Source organism: Silurus aristotelis (assembly GCF_946808225.1).
Source record: "Silurus aristotelis genome assembly, chromosome: 2".
Taxonomy (NCBI): Eukaryota; Metazoa; Chordata; class Actinopteri; order Siluriformes; family Siluridae; genus Silurus; species Silurus aristotelis.
The window spans coordinates 28,153,828-28,167,398 of NC_139575.1; the positions used below are offsets into that span (position 1 = coordinate 28,153,828).

The 13,571-nt window shown below is 35.0% G+C and overlaps 1 protein-coding gene across 1 annotated transcript in view; it reads left to right on the top strand.

The window, feature by feature from the left end:
* cntn4 (contactin 4) overlaps positions 1-13,571 on the top strand; it is a 166,482-nt gene that overhangs the window by 53,357 nt on the left and 99,554 nt on the right. Inside the window, exon 5 of the mRNA XM_083531988.1 lies at positions 11,717-11,812. Within this exon, the coding sequence (XP_083388114.1) occupies positions 11,717-11,812 (96 nt within the window). The remainder of the gene's footprint in view (positions 1-11,716; positions 11,813-13,571) is intronic.

The following is a 13,571-nucleotide window of genomic DNA, read 5'->3' on the forward strand; positions in this document are numbered from 1 at the left end:
TCAGAGACATTTGTTTTTAATTTTAATCATAAATCTCTTTGGCCTGTTCCTTTTTTAATTGTTTGTTTTGTTTTCACTATCATACAGTCCTCTGCTCTATTAATTCGCACTTGTATGTGTTGCAGTATGAGGATTAAAGCAGTCGAGGTGACACCATGGTTGTTCACACCAGAATAACTAGCAGAAACAGTGTGAGGAAGTAATCAATTAAATCATTTGTGTAACATTTTTATTTTTCTTCTGGATTGGCTTATTATAATCTTATTACATTATGTCCACAAATATTGCAGATTTATTTTCATGTTTTGAAAAGTATTTTACTTAAGTACTTTTTTACAAGTATTTGTACTTTATCAGAACATTTCAATTTTGGGAAACATTTTCTTTTTATTTAACTAAAATGTAATGTGGAATATCTTCATTTGTACTCTTTCAGAAAAACTACTAAGCTACTGAAAGCTACTATGAAGTACTTGCTACACTGTGTGTCTGTAACAACCAAAACCTTATTGAAACATTAATGCATATTGAAATATTGAATTGAAGGATCAGAATATCATGCTTCAGAATATCATACATCAGTACTTTTACATTTGATGCTTAAGTTTTCAAAAATAGTACTTCTATTGTATTTTACTTAGTTAAAATGTAAAAAGGGTTACTTTTATTGAAATAAGTGATTTGTATTTTTACTCAAGTACAGGAATGGTTACACTTCCTCTATCACTGAATGTAAAAAGATGAAACTAATGAGAGCTGTGAATGAGAGTGTATTCTCTTTGGTTATATGTAAGAACTAAATAGGTAAATGGCAGAGTGTTCTTTTTAAACGTGAGATGTTCACTTAGTAAATTCTGAGTGTATCATTCACATTTAAATATTTTTAATGCCATCTTGCGGTTTTCTTCTGTAAGGCATTTTCATGCAATGCCAATAAAAGAGATGCACGATCAAGTGCCGCAGTCAAAGCGCCAAGGGTTTCAGTCCTGGATAAATTAAGGGGAGGAAGGAAAAAGCATCTGCAGTCTCTTCTTCAAAAGTATGAATCATAAAGTACTTACACACATCCATATATTTTGCAAAGAAAATGTTTTCATGAAGAAATATTGTGAGGGGTAGGGCTGATCATGCTATGTTAAAAAGAGGGTTGTGTTATGTTTTAAACCCAGCCAATCTTCTAGGGATGAAGATGCACAAATAGATGTGCAGTAATGTACTTTGGTACCATGTTCTGGTTTAGTATAAATGTGTAAAATTATGAATCTTCTTGGATTACACTGATCCCCATGGCTAAGAATTAAAACGGCAATAGATTCTGGATTATAAGGATTTTCAGTGCAGGATAAGCTTAGACTTTCATTTCATTTAATAAAAATTGTCCAATACTGAAAATTTTAAATCGGGCCCAAATTGGCTGTTTGTATTAAAAAAAAGTTTTGAAGACATATCAGACCCTGTTGTGAAACTAGAGATCTGACTTGTGACAGTAGGGTTTTACAGGGTAATGTTTTTTACTTTGTGTGTTGCCATTAGTTTTACAGCAGTTGATGTCAGGACTGAGTATGAGAAATGCTTTGGAAATATCTGTTTTAAGACAATTCTGAAGTGAATTCACACTGATTTTAAGACAAAAAAGGATTACAAAATTATAGATTTTAGATTTCATTAGTTCTTTACAAGATTGTATTATTAATTGTCCACATAGCTGTGAATACATAGTAGTATATCTTTTTCTTTTTTAACGACTATTCAGAAATAGCCTTGAAGCTAATCTATGAAAATATTACAAAGCTACACATATACTAATCACTAATGGATATTTCTTCCTCTTTCCTCGGATGTCTATTGAACCAGTTGTTGACACAGTGTGCTTTTTCTTTTCCCAACCCTCCCAATGTACAGGAGGACTAAAATGTGTACAGGCTCATTTTTCTTTCCCTTTCCTTCCTCTCTCTCACTCAGTTTTGAATAGCCTCAGCTGCATCCTAGCCCTAGGTGCCCTATTGAGGACAGCTCTCAGGGCAACTCATACAACAATGGTGCCTTTGCTCTTTTTGGGAATTACAAGCAGCAACCTTGATGTACTTAGCCAAAAAAAGAGAAAAAAAAAAGCCTCTCATGTAGCGGGTGATGGTGAGTGTCTGCCTGTCCATCTCAAGATGGCTTCATGTGTCCACTTTTTTGGATTTATAAACCTCCTTTTTATCTCTTTCCAAAATATCTCCCCAAAAAAAGAAACTTTCCACCTTTTGTGTAGTAAATTAATTCAGTACCTTAGATGTTGATTGCGTTTGTCCACTTTGTTCTCATGGGCTCTCCATTTTCTGACTTCTGTCAGGCTTTTATCTAACATCCTGTCCTCAACTACACATGAAAGTGCCACTCCAGGCCTTTGTTGCTGCGCTATCATCAGCCAGATTGGAACCAATAGACTTACAATTGCGAGACTATGAGTTTTGCACTCACCCAAACAAATGAGTTATGTTTCTGTTGAACGAGAAAAGAGCACACCCAAAGCTTTTTCTTAATTTTTTTTTATAATTATTTTTTATATATTAAAATTTTGGGCAATAAAAGATGCAGTAAGGATTTAATACTGAAAGTAAGCACATGGTATTTACACCTGTGATATAACCTTAGACTTTTAAAAAATTATTGAGAAGTTACACAAGATTTTTGCGAGTGAGGTGTCGTTACAATTTTGAACTTGAGCCTATTTTTTTATGATAAGTTTGAGCAAGAAGAAGTATTAAATAAATATTAATAATATTAATAATGAAGATTCAATATAAGTATTTAAAAACCTAAATAGTGAGTTCACTGAAGTAATTGTGTCATTATCTAGAGTTATTCAGAGAGAATTCAACAGACATTAGAAATGTGAAATAAATCTCAAGTTTTTGGTGAATGCGATAAACATGTATATTTGCAGATAGCAGGGAGTCAAATTTGCACAACAGCTCAGTTTTTCTGCTGGCCTCAGTAACCATCCCTGCTGTCATCATTGCTTAAAATCTGTATTGTTTATACCCAGGCAAGACTAAGCAAAACGTGAAAGTTTTGACACACACACTGGGTCCTACTTTTGTTTGACATAACACTAGCACAATATAAGGTATACAGTTGGATATGTATAACTGTGACAGCTCTAGCATTGGTATTTTTTTAAGGAGTATTTGGCCTGTAAATTTGGACTGGATTAGAATGGACAAAAAATTTGAGGTTAGCCAATATCCAGAGAAGTTTTTTCATCAATATGTTAGTAGTGTAAAAAAAATTTTAAATGTGATTTTTGATGCATTTTGTCTACCTTTGCACTTTTGTGGTGTTCAATAACAGAACATAATCTTTATGGTATTGAAGTTGAGGTGACATTATAAGTGAACATCCAACAAACTGGGTTGTAAGAAATGTGACCACACCATAAATTTCAACTCAGGAAAATCTTATTATACTCTATCAGTGTTAATATAGAATTTACACCATGTCCTGATGGTTTGTGAAATTTATTATAATAATGTGTGCAAATACACATTATTTATAAAATATTAGAAATTTGCATTTATTATGTTAATTGTTTAGGTTTAATTGCATCGTATTGAATGAATAATTCTATTTCAACTAACTGAATCACATTTTCTATTTTTATTAATTTAATTTATCATTAGCATTACTGGTATGTATCATTCTGTTTACCTATACAGAATTGTCTTACATCTGTACCTCATAGGAGTATTCAACCATAACCTTTTGTTTCTGCTAAATTCAACACTGATAGGATGCTAACTGCCACTATACTAGTACACAATAACATTGAACTTAGCCTTATGTATATTTCATTACAGTAGGACATCTTATTGATTCAGCATTATTGTTTAAGAAATGTGTGTTCTACCACTGAAATAAATAAAAATTTCACCTAAATGAAAGTAAGCTTATTTAATTTATTACACCTAGCCAAGCAAACTTTTAGACTAGCAACATTGTTGAAATGAATCTACTAAACTAACATTAAGTCTCACAGTTCCTTATTATAATGACCACTGTTAGATTTGTGGCACTTAAGGAATATTAGATTTGTCTAATGAATATTCAAAAGGGTAACAGAATGTCTCTAATAGTTTCCATATAATAATATCCATAACTTTTTGAAGCATATGCAATATGATAGAAAAGAGTTGCCACTAGTTCAAACCGGTTGGAAAAAAAAGTCAATAAGAGCAAAAGAACAAGTTTGCCATTTCAGTTTAGCTTCATTTCTGTATTATACACCTCAGACTGCGCTTAGAAAAGAAAAGTGGCACTTCATGGTCTGCTTATTATCTACTGATTGGACACGACTTTGCACATAGTCAGTTGATGCGTGAAAGCCGTAAAACAGTGGCTAAGATCAATCACATTCTAGAAAGACTTTTATAGAATTTCAAGCATATGCAAGCATCGAGACTGAGAAGCTCATCACATGTCCAGGGGTTAAAGAAGTGTGACAGTATGTAATTAAGTTCAATGGAGTTTAATCAATCTAGATCATTTATATGCGTTTTAAAGAACAGTGGTTGAAGTTTTAAATAGAAAGCACTTAATGCAGGGTAAGGTGGCATTAATGCATACTCCCATGTTAATAAAGGGAAAAAATGCCTTTTCTTAACAGGAAAGCAGTGTCTGAAATTGTTGTTGAATCAAAGTGGCTCCACGGTAAAGGGGGGGCTGGGTTGGGGGTTATGTTTTATGAAATAATTAAAGCTACTTAGTAGACTTCATGTGGCCAATATAAAACACACATTAGCTGACCTTTATAAATAACTTTTCATAAATCAGTGATCTCTGTAATTTTGCTTTTAAATCTAGCCCTGAAGCAGAACCAAGCCACCAGCAGAATACAGCCTGTGACAAAGTAAAATAAAATACTTGATCTTTCTTCTAATATAGTTATTTTGACTAAGCACTTGTATCCTTGAAGAAACATTTGTACCTCATAGGAGTAGTTTTCTAAACCATAAAATCTGATCACAGTGACCAGATCTAAAACCAATTGAACACCTATGGAAAATTTTCGACCAACATATTAGACACTGCTCATACCAGCCATTAGCGTTGCAAAAGCCAGTGCTCTTTTAGTGCCGGTCCCAAGCCCAGATAAGTGTGGAGGGGTCCGGTAGAAAGGGCATCCAGCATAAAACATGTGCCAAATCAAATATGCGGATAACAAACCTAAATTTCATGCCTGATTGATCGAGGTCCGGGTTACCAGCAAATGCAACAGGTATTGTTAGCCAACAGGGTACCGGTGGGAATTGGGCTACTGTTCGCCAAAGGAGGAGAAGGAGAGGAGAAAGACGTCTACAGAAAGAGCGTGGAAAAGAGACATGTAGGAGAGTGGGCAGATTTAGGGTGGGCCCTTTAAATGTTGGTACTGGTGACTGGTAAAGGGAGAGAGGTAGCTGATATGATAGAGCGGAGAAAGTTAGACATGTGTGTTGGGGAGACCAAGTGGGAAGAGAGTAAGGCCAGGAACATTGGAGGGGGGTTTAAACTGTTCTATCATGGTGTGGATGGGAAAAAAATGGTGCAGGGGTGATACTGAAGGAAGAGTACAGTGTATTGGAGAAGAAGAGAGTTTCTGATAGAGTGAATGTGAAGCTGAATGTTGAAGAGGTGAGAATAAATGTGATCAGTGTTTATGCAAGTGGGTTGTGAGATGGAGGAGAAAGAACAATTCTGGCGTGAGTTAGATGAAGTGGTGGAGAGTGTTCCTAGGAAAGATTAGTGATTGGGGCAGACTTTAATGGGCAATGTTGGTGAAGGGAACAGAGGTGATGAGGAGGTGATGGGTAGGTATGGCATTAAAGATAGGAATGTAAAAGGGCAGATGGTGGTAGAGCTTGCTTAAAGAATGGAAATGGCAGTGGTGAATATGTATTTTAATAAGAAGGAGGAGCATAGCATGTTGTATAAGAGCAGAGGAAGGTGCACACAGGTGGACTATATTATATTTCGGAGATGCAACCTGCAGGAGACTGTAAGGTGTTGGCAGGGGATAGTGTAGCTAAACAGTATTGACTGGTGTTCTGTAGGATGGCTTTGAAGGTGAAGAAGAAGAGGAGGAAAGTGAGGACTAAAAAAATTACAAAATGGTGAAGAGGTGCTGGATGATTGGGCAACTACTGTGAAGTGATAAGGGAGACAGCTAGGAAGGTACTTGTGTGACACTTGGTACAATACAGAATTGAGATAGGCAGAGAGATGAAGGAAAAAAGGATATATATAAGGAAGGAGGAAGAATGAGCAGCTATTAAGAGGATGAAGAGTCAAAAGTTGGTTGGCCCAGATGACCCACCAGTAGAAGCATGGAGATGTTTAGCAGAGATGGAAGTGTGGAATTTTGTTCAACAAAATTTTTAAAGGTGAGAGGATGCCTGAGGAATGGAGGAGGAGCGTGCTGGTAATGATTTTTAAAAATAAGGGAGATGTTATGGGAAAGAAGCCAGGCTGAGAGAAGAGGTGACCATCTGTGAGCAACAGTATGGTTCATGCTGAGGAACAGCACTACGACAGGGTGCCGAGAGAGGAGGCATTGTATGAGGAAGTCAGGTGTGTCAGAGAAGTATGTGAGGGTGCTGCAGGACATGAGGGAGGACAGTGTAACAGCAGTGAAGTGTGCAGTAGGAACAGCAGACTGGTTCAAGGTGCAAGTGGGACTGCATCAAGGATTGGCTTTGAAACCTTTTCTGTTTGCAGAAAATTTGTGATTTGTGGTGAGAGTAGGGAGCAGGTTAAGAAGAGCCTTGCAAGCTGGAGGTACACGTTGGAGAGAGGGGGAATGAAAGTCAGTAGAAGTAAGACAGAGTACATGTGTGTGAATTAGAAGAAGAATTAGAGTAGCCTTTATTTGTCACATATACATTACAGCACAGTGAAATTCATTCTTCGCATATACCAGCTTGCTCAGAAGGGGTCAGAGATGATACGATGAGGGTTAAGCTTAAAGGCCCAAGAGTGGCAGCTTGGCAGACCTTCTGATCAGTAACCCAGCACCTTAACCACTGAGCTACCACTCCCTTGTGAATGAGAGGGAGGGCAGTGGACTGGTGCGGTTGCAGGGAGAAGAGGTGGAGAAGGTGAAGGAGTTTAGGTTAGGCATGCAGGAAGGGTGAAGTGGGTGTAGAAGTGTGGCAGGAGTGATTTGTGATAGAAGGGTATCTGAAAGAGTGAAAGTTTATAGGACTGTGGTGAGACCTGCTATGTTGTATGGTTTAGAGACAGTGGCATTGACTAAAATACAGGAGGTGGAGCTGGAGGTAGCTGAGCTGAAGAGATTTTCATTGGGTGTAACGAGGAAGGACAGGATTAGAAACGAGTTTATTAGAGGGACAGCGCATGTAGGAAGTTTTGGGGACAAGGTGAGGGAGGCTATATTGATGGGGACATGGGGTATATTGGTTGGAGAATGCTAAGGATGGAGCCACCAGGAAGGAGGAAAAAAAGGAAGGCCAAAAATGAGGTTCGTGGATGTGGTGAAGGAAGACATGCAGAAAGTTGGTGTGAAAGAGGCCAATGTAGAGGACAGAGTAGTATGAAGCAGCTGAAAAGTGTTAGACAGTGCTCCCCACCACCATCATCCAAATATTACTTGAGGGATTATCTTGTGGATGAATAGTGTTTTGTCCTTCTAGTACAGGTTCACTAGTAGAAAGTATGCCAAGCCATTTTAAAGCTGTTAATAGCTACTAGACTGGGACAGAAATTCAGGCCAGGAGACTGTCCAGGCCAGCTTATACACACACAAACATTTTGAGACCCTTTGACCATTTACTGAGTCTCTTTACAATCCCATTGATTTTTTTACTCATGCAAATAATCAGCCATTATTGAAGCACTGTTATGCATTATGCAATACACTCCCAGGTCAAGAGATTCAGATAATGTCAAGATCATACAATGGAACGAGGAAAAAAAATATGATCTCAGTGACTTTGACCAAAGGACATCTGTTGGCAGAAACATCCATGTTTGAGCTGACAGGAAAATCAGTCTTTATAAAAGTGCTTATTTTGTATTCCCTGTCTGCTACACCTGGTGGCAGCTTGTCCATAATAATAATAATAATAATAATAATAATAATAATAATAATAATAATAATAATGATAATAATAATAATAATAATTTGAAAGATGGACCTGTTTTATTCAATCTGTGTTCTTTGACATTGCATCAAAATTATTAACCTTAGACTAATAGAGTTTTTGGTGTTTAACTATGTATATTTGGAGGTATAATTGGCTCACAAATAAGGCACACATTTAAGATGTTCCTAGTACTCTTTATAATATGCAGGTTTTGCAGCATTGCATCAAAATTCAACTCTCTCTAGCCTGCAGTAAACTGGCATTTTTTGAGCATTATAAATAATTTGGTCAGATAATGCAAACTAGAGCAGGTTAAAGTTTTTGCTCTAAAGAGGTTTGTGCAAGTACAATAGATTTTTAAGCCTAATGATTATAATAATAACAAGAACAACTTGTTTTCCTTGTGCCATCTAATATATATATATATATATATATATATATATATATATATATATATATATATATATATATATATATATATATATATATACATAAATAACATTTTATATATAAGTTTCTGCAGTCTTAAGAAACAGATGTGCAAGGGAAAATTTGCAGACCAATAACACATAAACAACTGGTCTTAACTATGTTCATTAATCAACATGAATTGAAAATAAATAAATAAATAAATAAATAAATAAATAAATAAATAAATAAATAAATAAATAAATAAATAAAACATTTTATCTCAGAACACAAAGCATATGTTTTTGTAGGTCAGTTACAACAGTATGAGAGCACATTATGTTCCAAATTCCAACAGCAGGACCATGAGTTTACTGGGGTTTTTTTTAAGTATTTTTACTGGGCTGCTCCAGGCTCTTGGGTAATGTTCAATACCTCTGATTCTCAGTATATTCCAAATTTTCTGCTTCATACATAAAACCATTGCATTTAAGTACCTTAAATGAGCCGCATGTTTGTAAACTTTTTTTTTTTTTCACTTATGAAAGAGTGAACAGAGCACAAGAATTTTGCTCTTTGCTTTTTTTCCTGGTCCAGAACAGTATGATGTGCTTAAGTGATGTTACATCAAACCTCATCTTCACGTGCTGTTCTCATCCATTTTATTTCATAATTGCACTGTAGCATGCTTCTAATAACTTTCTCTGCTTCCTAAAGAACAGTGAGAGGTTTTGAAATTAAACACCCCAACTGTGATATCAGAGGGCATCCATCCTTGCAGCTGTCTACCTCTGTGAATTAGCTTCATCAAAGATTTGAAGGACAAAAATAACATGGGAAATATCATCACCTAGATTTTTTTTTTTTTTCCATGAGAAGTTGGGGGTAAAAAAAAATAAATGAGTTCCAGAGGTAAAGGTAATTTCAGTTTCTAAAGTCCTTTTAAAATGGCTTCGTAATGGTTGACAGCAAACCCGCGATGAATAAAGCACATAAGGGAGCTGATAAATAGGGGAGCCATTAAACCCATTGATGTGTGACTTATGCTTGGCAAAATACCGCTGTCATGAAGGTACAGTGGATTCCAAGCGTGCTTGCTTGCTTGGGGGCTGTTATTGATTTCACCTTCATCTAATCAGTCTGTTGAATGCCATAAAACTATATGGTAGATGACAAAGAGTTTCATTTTTATGTTTGAGAGTTGGGAATGTCATAGATCATGCAAAAGCTTGAGGCTCTTTTGCAACTTCTGCACTTTTCTTTACAGCAGTGATTTAGTCCTTGCCCTGAGGACCTGAATAGAGACTGGCATGGTGCAACAAACTAACTAAACAGCTAGTTACTGACGTTTGAAGGGAACAGCCAAAGAAGGTGTGCTCAGACCAGGAAGTCTTTAATAGCCTATTGACAAGCAGTATAGAACAGTCTGAAATATGTTTATCTTATAAAACTGTTGTCGCCTTGGTTTATGCATCATTTGCAAGACCTGAGATGATGTTAATATATATTTTTTTTCTTTCAAATGTGTTTAGTCTGGTGTGTGTTTATGGTAAGAGGTTTAATCCGCACTGCAGCTTTCATGAATAATACCAGAGCTTTTCTCATATATTTAATTATTTTGCTCTATCTTTTTATACATGTTGCTATATGTTACTTTCATTCATATAAAAAGTTGTATGTTACTTTCATTCAGTATAAATCGAAAAATGAAAAAAAAAAAATACTTTTTCTGATTTTATCATATTTTAGAATCTAATAACAAGCTGCAGTTTAGTTTATAGTAGCTCAGTTTCAGAGACGGAAAGTAATGTACTTTGTTAATGTACTTAAGTGGATTTTTCTGCTTTACTTTACTATTAAATTTTTCAACTTTTTACTTACGTTACTGCGTGTTGATCTATTAGGTGAAATTACCATTATTTTCATCCATTTTCATCCCATCAACCTATTACTTGTCATTGCGTGGCTTTTTCAAACCTACCACTGGTGTATCATTTCCTTGCTATCACACACCACAGATGTAGGCTAGCCTATAAAGCTCATAATAAAAACAGAGAGATTCCTGATCACCTGATCATCATCATTGTTTGTCTGCTTGGGTTCTATATGGTGGCTGTTTAGCCTGTATACATTTATAAAAATTGAAAGTTGAAATTATTTTGTATTAATATGATGTGAGTCCAGTGACCTGCGTGACACTAAAACAGGTAGTAGCAATGGCTAGTTTTTAACTTAAGTACATGTCGGAGCCCAAACTTTTTGACTTTAACTTGAGAGAAAAAGTCAACCTCAACTTTTACCAGAGTCTTTTAAAACATGATTGTCTGTACTTCTGTTTGAGTGAAGTATGTGTGTAATTTTGCCATCTCTGCTCGTTTTTATTTTTGATGATTTTGTAATAATCATTTCACAAACAAAATAAATCAAAAACAATATTGCATGAGATGATTTAAACAAAGTGCTCAGCTTTACCACTGGCATCAGATTAATACACTGTCATAAGAAATAACACTTTTTTTGCCTAAAAGGGTTGTCTTGCAGAATTTCTGAAATGGTGCTGCACATTTCAGGTTTTTATTTACTACTAGCATTTTCGTGTCAGGTGTCCTCTGCGCAGACATTAGACTTTTCGCTTTGTTTTGTTTTAACAGTTCTCATAATGAGCACCCTGACTGATGCACATAATATTCTGCATACGGATATAATATGGAAAAAACTCAATAGACACTGATGGCCCAATGGTAGTCTTTTAACCATTTATATCCATTTTAACTTGGCAAGAGGCTGCGCTGGCAGAATTTCTTAATAAACCCACACCATAGGTGGTGATATATCCCTCAGTCAGGGAAAAGGCTGTTTACTCTGTATTTGTGTGCACTACACCAAAGCCCAAATTCTGAAAAACAACACAAATTTTAAATACTCAACTAGTCTCTAATGAGTTCTATTTACAGTTTTTTTCCCAGATCATCACCTAAAACCACCAAGTGAAAAGTGGGTTACTAATTTAATATCAGCATTTTTGAATCAGTCAGACTTTATTGTCTTTTTCCTTCCTACTTTCAAGTTTATTGACTTACTTGTCAAGTTTAATATATTTATATGCCCTTTAAAATGTCACTTCATTTTGGCTCTAGTCTTAAAATGTGTGAACTATTCATGAATTTCCATCTCTTTTTTAGATTTGGAAAACTTCAGGACTCATCGAAGAAGTGCGGTATCTGTGAGGGAAGGACAGGGGGTGGTGCTTCTGTGTGGCCCGCCTCCTCACTCTGGAGGTTAGTACCTTGATTTCTAATGTCCAATAAAAAATTTTTTATTTGCTCTCATCTCTTTAAGCTAAAAGCTTTGTCCAAGACATAGCCATTTACACTGCGATTAGATGATATTAGTATTGTCATAGCTGTAGTTGACTATGAACTTTAATCAATCAGTATATTTTTTTCTGTGTTTTTTGTACTTTATTGGAATATTTTTTATTTTAGAAATAGTTTACTTTTACTTCTTACAGTGTCAGTCAAAGGTTTGGGAACACCTAGTTATTCTGGATTATTATTCTCTAATTCTTAGGTGTTTTTGCCTTTAACCTAAACAGTGAGACTATTTTTATTTTTTTTTTACTTTTCACAGACAATTGCTAATTTTAAGAAATATCAAACTTAAAGATGTTGCAAGATCAAAATTGTAAACATGTAAAGTGCATGTAATAAGGGTTTGTGCTTGTAATAGAAACACTTTTCGCTGATGTGCAGGAGAATGGAAAATGAATAATGACATAAATGATTAAAATAATGTTCTCTTAGATCAGTACATTTCTTTTTTATATTTAAGTTCAAAAGCAAGTGCTTTTGTACTTATTCTTGATAAGAAATTAAAAAAGGAGTAATATTTAAGCAAAGTATTTGTATGTTTACTCAAGTACAGGAATGGCACACTTCATCAACCACTGGCTTTTATTGATTTTCAACTTGGACAATACATTTATTTTAATCTATGCCACAGCATGCACTGAAATATTAGCTTGATAACTACAATGATACATAGCTAACTTGATAAATAGTGGGCGTTAGCTTAGAGTGAAGGTCAGCAGCTGTAGCTAACCTTAAGATGTTAATGATCTGTCATGGTTTATGCTTTCTCTTATAAAAACCAGCTTGCTCATTAGCCTCCTTCTGAATTGTAAGAAATAAGGGTGGAGTGTATATTATTTTTTAGATACATTTCAAATCACTAAACCAAAAAAAAAAAAAATTGTATCCACTTAAGACCTTTAAAATGTTAAAAAACATTACAAATCTTTTAAACAATACTGAAAACATTACACAGCAAAAAAAAAAAAAAAAAAAGTGATTACTTTTAAGACTTATATAGTGTAGTAAAATGTTCTACAATTTGAATGAAGCAGAACCATATAGCCATAAATAAATATATGACCAAATTCCCATAAACATTTTACTAGGCTAGCTAAGTAAATAGGCAAAATAATTTCCTTTTCATTATGCTATTTCGATTTTTTTCAAAGTGTCTCTACTTAATATATTTTTTTGCTATTGAGGGCAAAACAAGAAAAAAAAAAGGTTGTGTACACTGACAAGAAAATTGCATAGGCATGAAAGAAATAATACATCACATGCAATGTGATGTATCAATTTTTGTTGCAAAACAGTAATGGAAAAAGCATTCTCGTGTGTATAAATCATGGATAATGGCATGGTGTTATCCTGAAGTCTCCTCCTTGTGTATAGCCTACTTATATTTACATTAATGGCATTTGGCAGATGCCCTTATCCAGAATGACTTGCAGATCTGCCTTAAACTTGCTATCAATAACATGTCCTTATGCTGGTTCACTAGATAAAGCAACTAGATAAGGATAGCATCAATCTTAAAACCCTGTTGGGAAAAGTTAGTACATCCATCTTCCTACTCGTCCACATTCTGTTCTACCTCCAATCTATTAATGCTGACTTTAGTTATGTCTTAATTGTTTACACCCTATTTGTGGTTCATGAGTTAACAAAAACAAGTCTTAAATTT